Below are 18639 nucleotides of genomic sequence, written 5' to 3'. Positions count from 1 at the left end.
TTTCTTTGGGTCTCCTTCGCCACGAGTGATTATATCTGCCTGATCCTGTTCCTGCAGAACCAGAACCAGATCCGAGCTGTTGGGAGCTGGCTGTAAATGACAAGGTCAAGCTCCACATGGTGAAGAAAACACACATCAAAATACAAAAATCCACCAACTCATATTCACATCAGTGTTGCTAAAAGTACCCAAAAGTCAAACTTGTGTTGAAATATTACTTTGATATGGATAGTACTCAAAGTATCCGATATCAAATATACTGAAGTAGCAAAGGTGATTTTATTAAAAGCACAACTGAAGGTAAATTATAAGAAATGTATTTATATATTTATGTATGTATATTATGGGTCGACATGTTATGGAGGCTGGATATTCTGGATTGTTCTTCTTATGTGAACCTGTGTTCGTTTCAACTGATTGCTGATGAAATGAATGAATAAAAAAATGTCCCACTGAGAGTACAAAGTACAATATTTGCCTTCATAAATGCAGTGGCAGGAAATGGAAATACTCAAGTAAAGTACAAGTATTTTCATAATACTGCATTTATTCACATTACATCAGTGTTCATCACTGACTTCAGGTTAACAAGTACTTTGGGAGTTTTGTAAAGTTTTGCAGAAATAATGAGAAAACCCGGAAATTGGACGCTTCAACTTCAGAAATAAAAGTTAAAAATAAACTGTCTGAAAATCAAAGACGATGACATGAAACAAATAAAATTAAATAAATTAAGTAAATAGAGACTTTTAGATAACATATGAAGAGAAACAATAATTTTTACAGCAATGCTAAAATGTTTTGTGTCTGTGGCCAACAATGAAAACATTATTTTGAAAGTTTGAACCGGAAAATAAATCTTGTTTTGGCTCCTCTGACACAGATTGATTTTTTAAAGCTGAAGACGAGGCGCGCAGCAGGACATCTGTCCGCTCAGACAGCTTCACGTCAACAGTTCTGATAGTTTCTCTGGTTAAAGATGAAACAATAAACGTGTTCAGGCAAACCGGAGTGAAATCAGCCAATCACATGCTCTCCTGTTCGATTGCGTATTGATCTGGGTTGGAGTCTCCTGTCGCCGCCGGGCTGCTCTCATCCATCTGAACCTCACTCAGCAGCACCTGTGTGTTTCCGTGTGTGTGTCCGTGTGTGTGTGTGTGTGTGGATTAAACTTTGAATGAACGGACCTTTGCAGTGGAGCTTCGTCTCTGACTGTACATCACCGCGCGTGATTATCACCGGAAGCGACGCGAACGAGAGGAGGAATTAAATTAATTAATGAGAGTTTGGCGAAAAAAGTGCAACTCGACTGAACGCGCGGCGCGTCGCTGCTGCTGCTGCTGCTGCTGGACTTCACATGAGAGGGAAATAAAACGCAAGAACCGAATCTGTGACCTCTTCATTTGTTTGACGATGTGTGCACTGAATCTCCAACATAAAACAGGATTAACTCTGTGAGAACACGACGATCAATCCGGATCGATCGACGCGCCTGGTCCACCACAGGTGTCTAAACTGGATCCTACCGCCAGCATCGATTAGCGGATTTGACGGATCATCGCACACACACTCAAGACCCTTTTACAGGTAAGTTTTGGACGTCAGACGATACATTATCTTTCTGTGTGATGATAAATATGCTGCAGCTCGTTGCTGGAGCCTGCTGAGATTTTTTTTTGGTTCGGTGCCAGACAAACAACTGTTGTTCGGATCGGTCGGGACCTGCTGGTGTCAAATCACATCCCAGGAGTCTGAACAATATCTGCTATGATATTCAATATTTTATGCCTCAGCAGATGGTGAACACTGAGGAGAACGTGTGAGAATAAGCTTGCAAAATAAGTCAAATGAAATGTTTTCCTGTGCAGTGAGATGTGTCACCGGCTGCAGCATCGTCTGATCCGTGTTTCATAAAGTTTTTTCATGAATTATTGACGGCTGACCTGCTTTTAAATAAACCGTCTGGAGATATGTGGCATCTCCCACCCGCCAGGCTGCTTTCAGGGAGAAGCTTGTGTGATTGTTTTTAAAAAAAGAAAACCACAGAATTTCTGATCTTTCGATGAGAATATCGACACTAACGCCTGTTGGAGATGAGAGGAGCTGTTGCATTAATGTAGTGATGACGAGCTGCTCGCAGGAAGTGTGTGTGTGCGTGCGTGTGTGCGTGTGTGTGTGTGTGCGGGGTCGATGTGATGTACTGGAGCCGGGACTAAGCTATCAAAGTGGACCCCCCGCCGGCCACCCACCATCATCATCATCATCATCATCCTCATCATCATCCCGTTGCGCAGCGTCCGACGCGCGCTCTTGCTGCTCGCGGTGGCGCACGCTGTTACGCACGGCGCGCCCTCCCGGAGATGTGTCGCTCTCTGCGTGATGCGCCTTCACAGCATCTCCGTGTTGACCTGCAGAGCGCACTGTAAGCACCATCACAAGGGATATTAAATCGCGCGTGTGTGTGCTTCCTGCACGAACACACACACACAAGCACACACACACACACACACACACACTCGTCGGCTACTGTCAATTTTGCTTCCTACTTTTTCGTCCTTGTCAGCTCCTGTTGGTCTGTCATACCCAATTTTGAATCTGTCTGCAACCTGTCTCCCCATTCCTCTCTGTCTCCCTCTGTCTCCCATTCTCTCCCTCTCTCTCTCTCTCTCCCTCTGTCTCTCTCTCTCTCCCTCCCTCTCTCCCTCTCTCTCTCCCTCCCCACTTGTGTATTTTGTGAGCACAGCCGCCTGCAGGCAGGGCTGAGTCTGTCATTGGGACTCACTAATGAGCCCTCCACTCTGTCTCCCCATGTGGAGGAATGTTTGCACTGGAGAGTGAGTGAGAGAGCAAAGGGGGAGAGAGGGAGTCACAGAGAAGGAAGGAGGGAGGGAGAGAGGGAGAGAGGGAGGGAGAGAGTGAGGAGCCAAGGAGTGGAGCATGAGAGGAGCTGTCGTACCTGCTGCTCTCACTGCTCAAATATTAACAACGGGTTTCTGGGAACCGATGCCGCTGCTCTGGGACAAGCCCAAACTGTGGAGGCAGCCTGGCTCAGTGGTTTGTGGACAGGCAGTCTGCTGCTGCTGCTGGAGGCACAGCTGCATCTAAAGGAGTCCGATGGAGGAGGAGGTCACAGAGCCCGATCCTCAGACAGTGGAGCCCACCGGCATGCCGCCGCCGGGGACGCACTCTGAGGTAAATGGAGACTTGCCAGGCAACCCGTACCTGAGGGACGGGGCTGTGGACGTGATGGAGAGTCCGGCGAGGGAGCCTGTTGTGCTGCAGGATCCTGCTGAGTACAGTGAAAGCCACCAGTATGGGTAAGAATCAGCAGGGGAGAGATGGAGAGAAAGAGAGTCTGTTGCTGCAGGAGGCAGCTGGTAATGTGTGCAGAGAGGTGGCACTTCTGTGAGACGCTCCCGTCTCTTTTCTCAGTTTGACTCCTGTTTGCAGCGAGCGTTTGATGGATTGTCTTTGCACCCAGTTGGCTGCGTTTTAAAAGCATCATGTGTGCCTGTACTGCACAGTCCACAGCACGGGGAAGTCAGTTAACCATTAATTGCTCCCACAGAAGGCGTTATTCATCCATAATGATGATTTTCACCTCATTATTTACATTACTGACCCACCGTCACACACACACATTTGTTCTGTTGTCTGCGTCGCACAACTTGGTGTCACTGTTCACACCTCAGGATCAGAAATGGTTGAAAGCAATTGGTAATTGTTCCCTCTCATGACTTGCTAAAAGAAACCGCCTTGTTTTTACATTGATGATTTCTTTAAGCATCTGTTTGTGTGTTTGCTGCGGCGGTGTAGAGTATTTTCAAAGGTGTTTGCACAGATCTGTGAGTAGACAGAGTCATCAGACGGCACTGAGCTGCCTCGCTGTATGGAAACGCCACAGGCCGTGTCAATAACATGTTGGAGCAACTGCAAAACCTCAGTTTTGAGTTGACATAAAGTTTATAGATTCGGGAGCTGCAACTTACGATCCTTACTATCAACGATTAATCATTTAGTCCAAAAAATGTCAAATAATTGTGAGCTACGTAGAGCCCGAAGTGACGCCTTTCGAATTGATTCTTTTGCTCAAGCAACAGTCCAAAACCACAAAGACTTTTTATTTGCTGACATGAAGTAATAAAGAAAAGCAGCAAATCCTCAAATTTAAGAAGCTGGAACGAGAAAATGTTTGAGATTTGTGATTAATCGATTATCCAAAAAAGTCTCGATTGACTGATTTGTTGCAGCTCTGATGGATTCTACACACATCAGGATCTTAGCTATATTTTAACAATGCTGCCGTCATTTTTATGACCGGTTGGCTGCTTCCATTTTTCTCAGGCAGCGATGGAAAATTGTAAAAAAACAAAAAAAAAACACACACACACTGAAAACTCGCTGCTACATTTCTCTCTGTGGGTGGAAAGTTTTAAAGTATTCATCCAACGTGGCCACACCTCAGCGCGTGACGCCTTCGCAGGTGTTTTTTTTGTTCTCGCTGTCACGTCTCTGAATCCAAACTGAAATGTGAGGCGGCAGAGAGCAGCGCAGAACGTGTTAACTGCCCCGTGTGATTCAGTGGGGATTTACGTTGAGAGCAAAGCTCACCTTTCCTTTTGGTATCATAGTCCAGCAGTTTGTCAGTGTGATGGGAAGGAATGCCAATTCGTCAGTTTTATGGAAATAGTCTTTTTTTCTGTCGCTTGAAGAGGAATTATTGAAACTACTGGTGTCTTTTCTCACCGTAGAGGAGCCATACATACAGTCCTCGTAAAGATGTCACTGTGCCCGGGTTCTTCTCACACAAATGATTTTGTGGCTGGAGGTTCTGCTGCCAGTACACCGTGTTCTGCTCGTGTCCCCATCAGTATCGGACCATTGCTGCTGGCTGTTGTGCTGCAGGGTCTGATGTGGAGAAATTGCCATCTGGCCTCCTTGTCATGCAGAAAGCTTTGAATAAAAAGCTGCGCTCTCCTCATCAGGTTGCACTCTCCAGGAGTCGAGACCCAGAACCGAGGTCTGGTTCCGAGCTCTGGCGTGGTCGTTTGATTAGTTATGTCGTAAAGAGAGAGAGGGAGAGGGAGAGGCTTGGCACTCGCAGGTCAGAGTGACATGTCGGATTTAAATGCAGAGGAGAAGATCAGTGTGTGGTTTATTATTCAGTATTTCAAAAGGAGACGATTAAGAGACGGTTTTATTATTTTGGAGGAGCCTGTTTGTCCAACAAGGTGCACAAAATATAAAGTGTTCAGTCTGTGAGATGGTGATGGTGTCTTACAAATAAACAAACAAACTATGAAGGGCTGTAACTGATGATTCTTTATCGAGTAATCCACTGATTAATTGTTTTGACATATTCAAATTTCTCCTTTTATCCAATCAGCGCTTTAAAACCCAAAGACTCTTCGTTCAGGATCATATATGACAAAGAAAGGAAGCAAATCTTTACATTGAAGGAACTAGAGCAAGAAATTATTGACTTTTAAATGATTATACGATCATCAAAACAGTATCTTTCAATCGACTGATTGATCAAACGGCTATCTGTTGCAGCTCTTTATCCGACATGTTTGAATTGCACTGCGTAGACGATTCATAAGCTGTTTAATCGACAGAAAACATTGACAAGACTTTTGATAATCAATCCATTGTGTAAGAAATTAAGGAAGACAACACACACACCTCTCTCTGGATTCTTAACCGGGAGAGTTATCTGCTTTTCTCAGTTTTGTTTGATCATAAATTGAATTGCAGCTCCACAGTTCGAAGCGTTCTGGCATCCAAGCTTTTAATGAGCATTTTGCATATTTTGGCATTTCGACTGAAATAATTGATTCGAGAAAAAATGTCTCCTTTAGTAGCGATGCCCTGATGCTGCTCTCTTAAACCACACCTCTATTTTAAAGTGTGACTCTCGTTAGCGACGTCTAATTGGACACAATAAGAGGAACGAGTTCACCGGCGCTCTGAGGACACGCGGCATTTTAATGGTTACAGCTTAATTGCGGCTCAGTGCTTCCTCCTTCAGGGTCAGAGTGTTTTGATTAGTCATGTCATCTTTGTCTTATCCTTGAAGTGTCAGTACAGGTCGTGCTTTTCCCGCGAGGCGTGCACACGACTTCGGTGTAGGTGGGTTTATTTATGTCTCGGCCGTAATTGGGTTCAGTTTGGCTGCGACCCAGTCTTAACCACGCCGGAAAAGACTTAAAAGCGGCTTTAATGACGCGGTAATCGTTCGTCGACTGTCGGGCGACCGCAGGATAGTTTTACTGTGGTTGAAAGAAAACCATATTTGCTCTGAAGTTCCCCATTTTCTAACAGGAGGCGTCCTTTGAATATAAATCTGAACTGTGCGTTCACACCACGTTAAACATCGTTAGTTATTCTTGACTAATTGCACATCATCGTCATAATCATCATCATCATCATCATCATCATCATCATCATCATCATCATCATCATAATTTCGACACCCATCATCAAATCCAGCGATGAATGCAGCCTCCCTCTCTGTATAATGTTTTGGTCTGTAGTTACTTTAATGGTTTCTGCATGCCGTCCTCTGAATTTAGAGCTTTTAATCAAGGACGTGTTCATCTCCATCGAGACCGTACAGAACATTTTCTTCTGTCACTCTTTGACCTGTGAAACCTGAACACTCCTCTTACCTCTACTCAGGTAGATGTTGTTATATGTAATAGTAGAAATGAATTGTTCCTCTTCTGTATGTCTGATGTACTGAAGGTATTACTGAAACTAATTGACAGAATCTGACCTTTTTGTCAGCTGTTAAACTCAACTTTCACTTCTAGCAACCTGGCTTTAGGCGATTAATAGACTTTGATAATGTGATCATGCAACTGGCAACCAATATTAGAAACTGGAAACAAGAACTTGGTCTTCAGTTTCCATCAGTGGCTGTTAAAAGTGTTAAAAACAGGGACTGCAAACAGAAAAAGTCCCCCGAAAAACAGCTACATTTTTAATATTTGTTGCATTAGTGATATTTGAGTTTTGCTGTAACCGTTCGAGCCAGAAGCAGCGCTAAAGTGCACGTGTTCTGGTGTGTTTACTCACCAAACAACAAAGCAACCCGTGACTTGCTGGATTCATTTTACAGCTGCACTGCTGTTATTTTGTAACCAACCTGCGGTGACACCTCCAGTGTTGGGGAAACTACTTTGCAAGCGTAACTTGTAAAACTACATGTAGTTCAGCCTCGCAATAGTTTGAACAAACTACATTTCTAGCTTTAGTAACTACTTACTCATTATACTCAGTGTTAAATAAATCAACATATGGTGTATGTGAAACAAAATATAACAGCCTACAAAAAATTCACTGACAGAAGAAATATGCCTCTCAACTCGAGAGGAAAAAGTCGAAAAAAGTCAAAATTATTGTTGTTTTCGGCTTGCAGGGCTCCCATGTGAACATGTAGGTCGTGTCTGCAGATGCATCTATATCCAACATGTGCATGCTCAAATATGGCCGCGGTTGGGCTGGCGCGTTCAGAGCGCATCGGTGATAGCGGGAAGGTTGTCCATGACGTGTTTGTGCCATATGAGCGCTGCCTTCCTTGGCACAAAGACCCGCCAACTCTGTGAAGCATTTGAGTGCTGCGGGGGCAAGCCAATCAGAGGCAGCGTTGGCTTGGCATGTCACGACATGTTTCAAAATAAAATGTATGTTATATAGTTCTTTTTCCAATAAAAAATATTTCATGTTATTTGTCAGAATTGTAGTTTGTAAATTGAGTAGTTAAACTACAAAAAATGACCCAAAAAGTAGCTGAATTACTTGACACAGCACAAAATATGAATGTAGTTTAACTACCAGCAAGTTACAGCAAATTGTAGTTAAGCTATGTAGTTCAACGTCTCCCCAACACTGCCAACCAGGAAGTGAGTGTGGACAAGTTAACTGAAAACACTTAATTCTATATATCCTTCATTTAACTCTCTCAAATAAAACACAAACTATGTAGAATTTTGTTCCGTCAGTGTATTAAAACTTTGAAACATTATTAAAAGTGGCGACCGTGTTTACCTTTTCTGCAACAAAAAAGCTGATTCTTGGTTATTATCTGGAAAACAAGCCCCAGGAATCAGACTGTAGTAAAATACATTTTGATCGGAGCGTCTGAATTAACTCCACCGGTCCAATCACAGCTAGTGCCGCCGACGTGTGTCCGGTCAATCTGACGTGTCCTTGAGCCCGGACACCCGAATCTGACTTCACCCGCTCCCTGAAAGTTACTCTGGATAACCGCATTAGCTAATGGCCTGAATGTGATGTAAAATTTGATTGACTACCCTGTAAAACCACGGCAGGTTTATTCTGCTTTCAGTGTTTCACGTGAGGTTTTTTACACAGTCCTGAGATGTTGCAACGGCTCCAATAAAACAATCAACCCTGGTCAGGCTTTCCATTCTTAGATAGACTTCTGTACAACCATTTAAAGGTAATGAGTGAAGCTGAAACAATTAGTTGATTAATTGATCAGTCAACAGTCTTCTCCCATAATTTTAGATAATTTTAAAAATGGATTTAACGCTTGTGAAGACGTCTGTTTTTCTTATCTGGGAAGCTGTGATCAGCATTTTATCTCCGTTTTATGTTACTTGATAACATAAACAGCCAATCAATCAATCAATCAATCAATCAAATAATTGATCCACAGTGCTGCTGACAGGGATGGTGATCGCAGCCCTGTTGTCAGGCGGAAAAAAGGATCTTGATCGCATCCTCAAAGAACCAGGGAATGTAGAAACTCATCAAAGCAGCTCGCTCAGTAAAATACCGAGGTGATTTTATCTCCGAGTCATTTCTACGGCTCATTTTTATCAGCTATTCAATCTGACTATTAAATCCCAGAATCCTCGGCTCTTCTTCTGCTGAACTGATACACCAGTGTGCAGAGAATAGAGATTAGATGAGGGGAAAGAGAAAGAGAAAAACGTTGGATGTGGTCCTGGTCGGAGGCTGCGGTGATTACTTCCTGATTTAAGTGATTACTGTATGTTGCTCTGCTCCTGAAGGGCAAATTAGCTTGTTCAGCTGAGACCTTGATCAATTTAATCAAGTGTAATGATGCTGAGGGATGCGAGCAGCTCTGTTCAACGCTGCCTTCCTAAGGGGTTTGGAGATCAGTTGTGTCACTGTTTCGGCACATTATCTCACGGCTCGTCTGCTGCATTAAAAACATGATATCCTTGTGGGATGTTCTGGAAAACACTGCAGTAAAACCTGACGTCTTGTTAAGATGCCGCGCTCGCTCTGCGCTCTTATAGGCACGACTACGTCTTTGTTTGCCCGGGCTCCTTCTCCAGCTGTTTGGAAAGGTCAAATACGTCAATACGTGTAATTGGTGATGTTCAGTGATACAGAAAGTGTTCTTGTGTCAGGGGCTCTAAGAAGTCGGCTCATCTTTGCGAAGCAGCGCTCAGCTGTCAAGAGCAAATCGTTACACAGTTCTGTTGAATTGATGTAGAAAGCTCTGCTCTTTGGGGGAGCGTTCAAAGAACCTGTGCAGCAGCTAGAGTCATGCAGCGAGAATCGACATTTTTGTGGTACATCGACGTATTTTCAAACAAGGTGTACGATAAAGACAATACCATCAATTGATCTAGTTTGATGTCCTGTTTAAAAGACGAACCTGTTTTCTTTCTGTGAAGTTGTGGGAGTGACTGCGTCCAGCCTCTCTCACGCTCCGCGCGCAGCTGAGCCGCAACTTTGTCAAGAAGTTTTTCCGTCTAACGAGGAGAGACGAGCGACTGAAGGAACTCTGGAGCCTTTAACAAGCAGCGTTTACAGTCAGCCAAATTTAAAGCTCTCAGTTGACGCTTGGTATCAGATCTGCTTTACGCCCCTATAAAGTAGAAGACGTTTGTGATGCTTCATTCAATCGATTAGTGGGGTAGGAAGGTAGGAACCAGGTAGGAATGATTTCCTGTGCCGTTCCTTTAGGCGGCGGGGTTGATTGAGTCTGATGCCGAAGCTTCTCTTCAGCTTGTCCAGAGTTTTGTGGAGGGGGCTGAGAGACATCGTCCATGAAAGCCAGCAGTTTTGCCAGCGTCCTGTCCTCCGCCACCTCCTCCAAGGGGGACAAGCTCAGAGCCAACAATAGATCCTGCCTTCTTGATGAGTTTATTCAGTCTGTTGGCGTCCTTCGCTTTGTTGCCCGCACCTCAGGAAAACCTCAGGGAAGAGGATGGTGCTCGCAACAACAGACTGACTGATAGTACGATATAAATTAAACAGAAAAGGTACACAATCATTTATATTTTAGGGCATTTATCCGACGCTTTTGTCCAAAGCGACTTATAGTAATTCATACATCAGGTTCGGGTTCAGTGTCTTGCCAAAGGACACTTCCACCTGAGAGGCTTGAACTGGTGCATTTGGTTTTGGTTTGATGGATAATGAGTCGTTTTTAAAGTCCACGCTCAGTTGAGAAAACTGTCACCACAAAGTCCACGTGGACTAGAACAGCTACATGATATGTAGACCTCCGAGGTTGTTTTCTTCAGCTTGTTCAACATCGTTCAGCTCCTCGTTGCTGAACACGTCCGTCCTCTGCTCAGCGCAGGTTAGCGCGAGCTTTTAGCCAGATAAGCAGATTACTTTAGGATGCAGAGACAAAGTGACGGAAACGTGAGAGGACTGACAATGTTGCACAAACACACACTTCTGCTGCTGCAGAGCCAAAGGGCAATTTTCCACTTTTCCCTCCCTTCTCAGCTTTTCAATGTAATTAAGGTTTTCCAAGAAACTCTGAATGCAGCCTGGTCCGGACAGATTTATTGTAATGGCATGTATGTAAATTCTTTCCCTGCGTAGTAAATCCTTCTGACTAATAAACCCAGGATAGTTTACACCTGCGCCCAAACAGCTGACTTCAGACATTGTGTGTATATATAACAGCTATAATGGTTGGCCGGTAGCAGAACAGACAGGAGCGATGATTGTAATATTCATAATGACAGCAGAGAGATGACTGAATAATTGATGAATCAAAAAATGACATAACATGCAGGAAGGCTGGTCATAAAAAAGGCTTGAGGCGTCGGAGCAGACGTCTTAATATTCATGCTTATTAAACTGACAAACAAGAAAGATGCAGGGGAGCTTTTTTTTTCAATTTGTGAGGTGACAGATGGCCGACAGCTCTTAACTAGTGAAACATGATCATTGGTTGGTGCCGGACGTAGAGGTAAAAAAAAGCTTTTAAAAGGGGATAATGGGAGCACAAAGTAAAATTAAAGATATATTTTACCATTTATTGGACAGATATTCGAATATAATATACTTTCGCTGCCAAGAATCTTTTTTTTTTGTCTTTCTTGTGCCGTTATTTTATGGAACTGCTGAAGTTGTGAGAGGAGAGAGGGAGAGGGAACCCCTGAACGTCAGACGGGCCACTACAAGAAAAGTTAGAAAACATAAAAACACTCCTGTTGGTTCCGTTTGAACACACACGTTAGCTCAACTCGGACATGAAAGTTTATGCGTGGCATTTGTTTCGTTTCTGTTCAAATCTCATTATTCACTTTGCAATTTTGCATGAGAGTGTCATTGTTTGGTCACATTACAACTGAACTGTGACAATAACAAACATTATGCAAACTCGTAATTGCATCACTGCATCGATACAGAATCTTATACGTACACTTCACATTGCAACAACCTCTTTGGTTGCCAGGTTGTGAAAAATCCCTTAGCCGGTTTGTATCCTCCTGCAGACTGACTTTTTATGTTGCTCTGTAAGACGTCTTGATGGTTTATTAGACCGTGACTTACGAACATTTACAACTGAAGAATGACTAAATCATCTTAATTTCGGAAGGCCTCGTATCTACAGTTATAAGTGATGTTGCGAGTTGCGAAACCGTCCACAGCAGAGGTCTTAATGTGTTTGTGTTCCCTTCTTCCCTTTATCTTTTAATTGCAAAAAAAAAAACCAACTAAATACCAGAACGATCCTGTGAGCTGACATACGTTTATCCTGCAGGATGAGTTTAAACAAGCTAAACAGATAAAACAAGCAGAGTTTTTTCTTCTTTGTTATCAGCCTGTGCAAAAAAAAAACGGCGTCCTCCTGATAAAGCATTAATAACATTAATAAAACATTAATTGCAACAAGAACAACCTTGTTACATTAAGTATGCAGAGCCGTACGACCAGCGCAGCAATGATTCACCTGATCGATTCATAGTGTGATGTATAAACCAACAACACGAGCACAGGCGAGGTGCACTCATTCGCCTCAACAGAGCTCACATTTGTGAAATGGCGAAGCAACCTTGAACAGCAGGCTGCACGTGTCACGCTGAGGAATACACTGAATGTTTGTGGAGTTTTGTACGTGATGCTGCTGAAAACTCAAAGAGCAGAACGAACCGCTGCTCGTCTTCCAAAGAGCGCGTGACGTTGTTAGAAGCATGTTCGACGTCGAAGGTTTGTGTTATCGAAAGCTGCAAGAACGTGTTGTAAAGTTCAACTGATAAAGAGAGAATTAAAAAAAAAAACATAGAGAAGCCCAAAGCTCTCCGGGTATAATGTTTCAGCCCATTCTGAACTCCTCATTCTGTCTCAAAAGCGTCTCCTCCAGGTGCTCATCGAGACGAAATCCAATTAGAGAGAAGGAAGTCGGCGCCCAAGTCTCTCTGCTCTGTGCGCTCTTATTTTCCCCCAGCGCCCTTGGGCTTCGATTTATTGAATAATTAATTGCCTTGCTCACATTTGCACATACAGTACACACACACACACACACACGCATGCTCCCGCGCGCAGACACATACACACACATTCACCACATTTACCTCTAGTTATATGAGCTCTCCTCACTGTGTGACTTCCCATTTAGCGAATGAGTTCTGCTTCATTTATCGATCTCGTTTAGGCGATGCCCCTCGGACCTGAATTTGTTTCGGCTTCGCCGGAATCACAAATGGTCACATCAGCTCCTCGTTGCTGATTATGGCCCTGCATTTCGTTTTATTTCTACTGTGGTTGGGTTGAAAAGAGGATTTATGTACCTCTCATCTTAACTCTCATAACGTTATTCTTGATAAGTGGCTAATTTGAATGCCTGACAACAGTGATGAGCCTTGTTTAGAAACATGTGTAATCTGTGGAGCTTTTAATTGGTGTTTGTGCTCAGAATGGATCTCACAAAAAAAACCCAAGAGAGAAATCTGTTCAGCTGCTCTCTTCCCTTCACTTGTGTCTAAACGTGTCCTTGTGTTGTCTCCCAGGGAGGAGAAGATGCCGTTCCACCATGTGACGGCAGGCCTGCTCTACAAGGGGAACTACCTGAGCCGCTCGCTGTCGGACAGCGACAGCGATGTGCTGGCCAGCATCTCCGTGGAGGAGCTCGACGGTAAGACTTCTCGGTGAACCGTCTGGCTGCTGTCCTGCCGTACGCTTAATGTGCTTTTAAAGTGATTTGGCTGCTGCTGCCGGCCTTTCTACCCCATAATCATTGGCACCATTTCACGACAAATGAAGATGAGCAGATTATATTGAAACACGGAGGCTACTGGATGTTGTTACTGTACTCTGACATGTTCATTCAGTAGCATTTCAGTGTAAATGATATCCAGAACTCATGCTTGAGTGAAAGTCCGTTGCAGATGTCTTCCCTCACTCTCTCCCTCGTTTCCAGTCCTCTTCTAAACTGTCCTATCAGATAAAAACGTATAAAAACAGTTTGTATTTGATTGAATGATTATGATATTAAAGGGATATTCTGGTGTAAGTTAAATCCATGGTCTAACATACCGTGAAACTGTGTTAGACTCCCTCTCGAGAGATCAAGTTAGCAGACCGCTAATTTACGGAGTTTTATCAACCTCAGAAACGACCGTACGACAACAATACACTGCAGTAAATGGATCCAAATATAAACCGCCACCAAAAAGCCACAAATAATGCTCAGAACAGCACCAAACTTCAGCAACAGTACAAATAGGGTCTCAGCACATAGTCCGGGGCATCTAACCTCTGCTAGCTTAGCTGGATTTCTACTGAAAAGCTGACTAAATGTACCACTCTTCTGCAGCAGCTTCCTGTTGACGGGAAGTCCCGACGAGTCGATTACCGAGTGCAGTAGAGTTCCGCGGCTCATGGATGAAAATGTCTGATTATGACTCCATGGAAAAGCAATCAGAGTTCATATGTGTCTTACCTGCCAGTTTATAACAGTTATTATCGAGAGTGGACAGGGAAAAGAACAGAATTGAGCGTTTCTAACTGCACTCGGTAATCGTTGCGTCGGGACTTCCCCGACCCGGAAGCTGATGGAGGAGAGTTGAAATCTGTTTTTAGCTTCCCAATAGAAATCCAGCTAAGCTAGCGGAGGTTAGATGCCCCGGACTATGTGCTGAGACCCTATTTGTACTGTTGCTGAAGTTTGGTGCTGTTCTGAGCATTATTTGTGGCTTTTTGGTGGTGGTTTATATTTGGATCCATTTACTGCAGTGTATTGTTGTCGTGCGGTCGTTTCTGAGGTTGATAAAACTCCGTAAATTAGCGGTCTGCTAACTTGATCTCTCGAGAGGGAGTCTAACACAGTTTCACAGTGATTTAGACCATGGATTAAATTTACACGGGAATATCCCTTTAAAACAGAAATCGACAACTTTCCAACTTTCCAACTTTCCCTGTGGTATAACTGTTGGTACCTCTTTTACAAAGAGTAACGTGGCGACTGCTAGAAGCCCGGCTACTGTCCAAAGCAGAAAAAACTCAGATCTCAGTGCTGTGAGAAGGCAGTTGTATTATACGTATTCTTACTGATCTAGTAGACAGCATGCTGGTTTTGAACCATCTCATGTGGTAGGAGGAAACAAATATCAATGGCGGAACAACACAACATTGGAGAGCGATCCATCTAGTGAATGTTTGTCTGTTTACTCTTTTCTTTACCTCTATGACTCTCCCTCTTCACCGTCTTTGCCTCCTCCATCACCGGCATTGTTTTTCTTTGTCAGTTTCCACAGTTACTCCAGTTGTTCCATTGTTACCTGGAGAAGGCCACCACGGGAAAAACAATGCCTCTTCCTGTTCGGGTTGTGCAACATGCTTCCTTTTGTGTCCATAATTCGACCTTCATTGTCTAGGAAAAAATGGAGCTGCTGTCATTATTCTACAGACATCAAGCTGTGCAATCAGGATTTACCTCAAAATGAGAAATTAAAGCACAAAAGTCGTCTGTTGCTAGTTTAAAGTGACTACAAGGAATCTCTTGTCAATCGTATGATGATTATAAATGACCTGTAACAGCAAACGAGACCATCAGCTTTTATTATATAGTGATTATTAATGCCAGTGTTTCAATAGTTGATGAAATCCCAATCCAAACAGTGTCTCTATCATAGCGTTCTGGAAGGACAAAAATGAAGTACGTGTTTTTGCTCTGTGTTTTCATTCGTAGCCAAATTTCAGTTAATTTATTTTCAGAAGCGATGCTTAGGTCAGCTCAACTGAGCAATAAAAAAACAACAAAGTTGGACTAGAATGGCTGCAAATGGAATATAGTTGTGCATATAAATGATTAGAGTTCTCTGCAGCTTTATGTTTAGTTACACTTCATGCCAGCTGGAGGGGGACGCAGAGCCAAAGCTAAGAGAAACCGTTAGCAGCACTTAAAGAACAACGTTGGCTGCAACGGAAAAGAAAAAAAAAAATTCTATGGTCTTTGACTGTACAGCATGTAAACAAAGATAATGACGCAGAGGACAACAGGAGACCCACGGACAGTCACGTGATCTGAACGCAGATCAGACGGTCACACAGTTGGAGCCGCTGCATAGAAATGAATATTTTCTGGCATCAAGTCTGTTGCACACTGCAGAATCACAAACCATATGGAGCTTCGTTTTTCAGACATTTCAGGTTGCCGAGCGCGCCTCAAATGAGATAGTATGTCCCAGAGGGCTAATAGAGAGACTTGTGACAGGTTTTGTTTTAAAGATCCAAGTCGGTTTAATAGTCGGCAATGATTCAAAGACAAAACGATGCTACAAAAACCTCCAGCGTCTGCCTCACCTGAGCCAACAGAGCACAGCGACGCGTTATTCTCCCGGTACCTTATCTCACCAGGAGCATTCACGTCTGCTGGCTTCTGCCTCTGGCTTCATGTCTGCAGCGGCGGCTGTTTATGAACCTTTTTGTTTTGGAGTCTGTCTGAGAGTAATCACCTGGGCCTGTAGAACACAAGCCTGATCAATTACTGCCTGCCGGAGTCAGCAGCAGCCTCGCAGCCGGCACACAAACTCAACTCCTCCAGATCTCCAAAATATTAATCCATCGATGCAACATTAAGCTGCCGCCTGGAAAATTGGCTGCAGAGCGCACGGTAGTAGCCAGATACTCTGTCAGGGTCCAGTTTTAATATGCATGGAGATATCTGCAGCGGATGAAATACTCATTCCTGCTCCAGGGCGCTGATGTTGTTTGGAGAATAAGAAACGGCTCGTGTTCAGAGGGTCTTCATCAGGTCAGCTAAACTCTGTGAAAGTGGAGCTTCTCACCTGTATAATTACTACGAGTGTTTACTACACGCTGTCTGTTGAGCGACGGCATCACAGCAGCTCAGGAGTGTGGATGTTTCAACTCTCTGTAGTTTATTTGAGACCTGACTGGGAGAAATTACTCATTCATAACATCCATTCTTGTTATGAAGTGCTTGTCACCGAGGCACTTAACCTCATAAAAAAAAATCTCACCCATTTTCGGAGTGTCATAAATTAGTCACACTGAAGTGCACAGATGTCACACATCCACCTTCTGCGGAAATGTTGATGTCCTGTGAGTTACTTTTTATATATATCCTGAAAAAAACCCCTACTTTTTATCTTAAGATCTTGTCCTCTATTAATCAAATTCAGACATTGATATTGGACATGAAAGCTGCAGAGTGTAGACATATTAAAGGGATATTCCGGTGTAAATTTAATCCATGGTCTAACACACCGTGAAACTGTGTTAGACTCCTTCTCGAGAGATAAAGTTTGCAGACCGCTAGCTAATGTAGTTTTATCAACCTCAGAAACGACCGCACGACAACAATACACTGCAGTAAATGGATCCAAATATAAACCGCCATCAAAAAGCCAGAAATAATGCTCAGAACAGCACCAAACTTCAGCAACATTAGAAACAGGGTCTCAGCACATATTTTGAGGCATCAAACATTTGACATAGTTGCCGTATTTTTCGGAAAATATAAACGAAACTTACCACCTGAGAAGCCTTCCTTGTTGTGGGGAAGCCCTGTGAGTCGATTACCGAGTGCAGTAATGATCATCATTGAGCTGCGGAACTCTACTGCGATCGGTAATCGAGGATGCTAAAACTACGTTAGCCAGCGGTCTGCAAACTTTATCTCTCGAGAGGGAGTCTAACACAGTTTCACGGTGTGTTAGACCATGGATTAAATTTACACCGGAATATCCCTTTAAGGCTAAATGAGCTGCAATGAGCTCATGACATCATGATGTTTTCCTGTTGAGTGATGTCATGAATCCCACAAAGCAAACGATCAATCAGACGCGAGAAAGTAAACGGCAGCTGATAATTGATCAGTTGTTTCAAACGCTTGCTATGATTAATTGATTAATCTTGAAAATAATCGTCAGCTTAATGATAATTAGATGCAGCTCTCTCTGGAACAATCTATCCAGTAAACAGATATTTGGATGTAAACTGGAATCTGAAGTCAAAGCCACCAAACAATTTTCCATTTTTTCCTCTAACTGACATTTGCAGCGTATTTTAAATGGATATGTGGCATGTTTCCCAAACATATGTAGTGATTATGACATAAATCTGCAAATGTATGAACTGAAAACTGAGTAAAAACAGGCGATTATGTTCAGTGGTGTGACAGCGACGGCAGTTTTGTGCAGAATACAGTACGTGGGTGACACTCGTACAGGAAATGGTGTATTTGCAGACAATCTGTACACAGCAGGTTTATATCAGACACTGTTAGAAGTTACCTGACTTGTTCCTTTCTCAAGCTTCATTTAGAGCTCCTGTATGCGTCCCCACCCACTCCTCCTCCTCCTCCCGGTTCAGCTTACACAGCCTCCTCGTTCTGCACATTCAACACTTCTGCTTCACAATATTTAAAGAAGCAATTTACTGCATTTGTCCCAGGCCATTAAAAAAAGCTTGCAGCAGCCGGCCGAGCTGTCACACTCGTAGGGGTGTGGAATCAGTCAGCTGGAGTGTTTTTGTGAACGTCGCGTGTCTCAGGAGGAGCTGCTGTTGCCTGCAGGGATTTATAAAGAGAACAACTGGCGCTCAAATAGGCTGTCACAATAATGACACTATCGACTAAATGCACAAGACGTCGATCCCTTTTGATGAAATCAATATCGTGTTTGTCATGTGTGTTTTATATAAGAATGTCGCCAACATGATGAGACATAAACAGCAGGTTTTACCTTAAAGTGAAACTCTCGCCAAAATGCAACCTAGGCTTTTTTTTGTGAATGTCCCCGAGTCAAACCTTCGTGTAAAAGCAAAATTACGACGAAAGACGCACTTTTAAGATTTACCGTATTTTCGTTTTTGGGTCAAACTCATTGCTTTTTGCAGATGATGCGGTCTTGATGGCACTGG

At 43.4% G+C, this 18639-nt stretch overlaps 1 protein-coding gene across 2 annotated transcripts in view; it reads left to right on the top strand.

The window, feature by feature from the left end:
* Nucleotides 1-924: 924 nt before the first annotated feature.
* The window catches only part of caln1 (calneuron 1), a 74022-nt gene continuing 56307 nt past the window's right edge, over nucleotides 925-18639 (top strand). Inside the window, exons 1-2 of one of the 2 annotated variants that reach the window (XM_030396508.1) lie at nucleotides 925-1587; nucleotides 13263-13387. In XM_030396508.1, the coding sequence (XP_030252368.1) occupies nucleotides 13273-13387 (115 nt within the window). In that variant the 5' untranslated portion in view covers nucleotides 925-1587; nucleotides 13263-13272. Of the gene's footprint in view, nucleotides 1588-2728; nucleotides 3318-13262; nucleotides 13388-18639 lie in introns of those variants that run through there. The other variant, XM_030396500.1, reaches the window with a different exon arrangement.

The sequence above is a fragment of the Sparus aurata genome, chromosome 2, assembly GCF_900880675.1.
Source record: "Sparus aurata chromosome 2, fSpaAur1.1, whole genome shotgun sequence".
Classification (NCBI taxonomy): Eukaryota; Metazoa; Chordata; class Actinopteri; order Spariformes; family Sparidae; genus Sparus; species Sparus aurata.
This window is presented reverse-complemented; position numbering and strand designations above follow the sequence as displayed.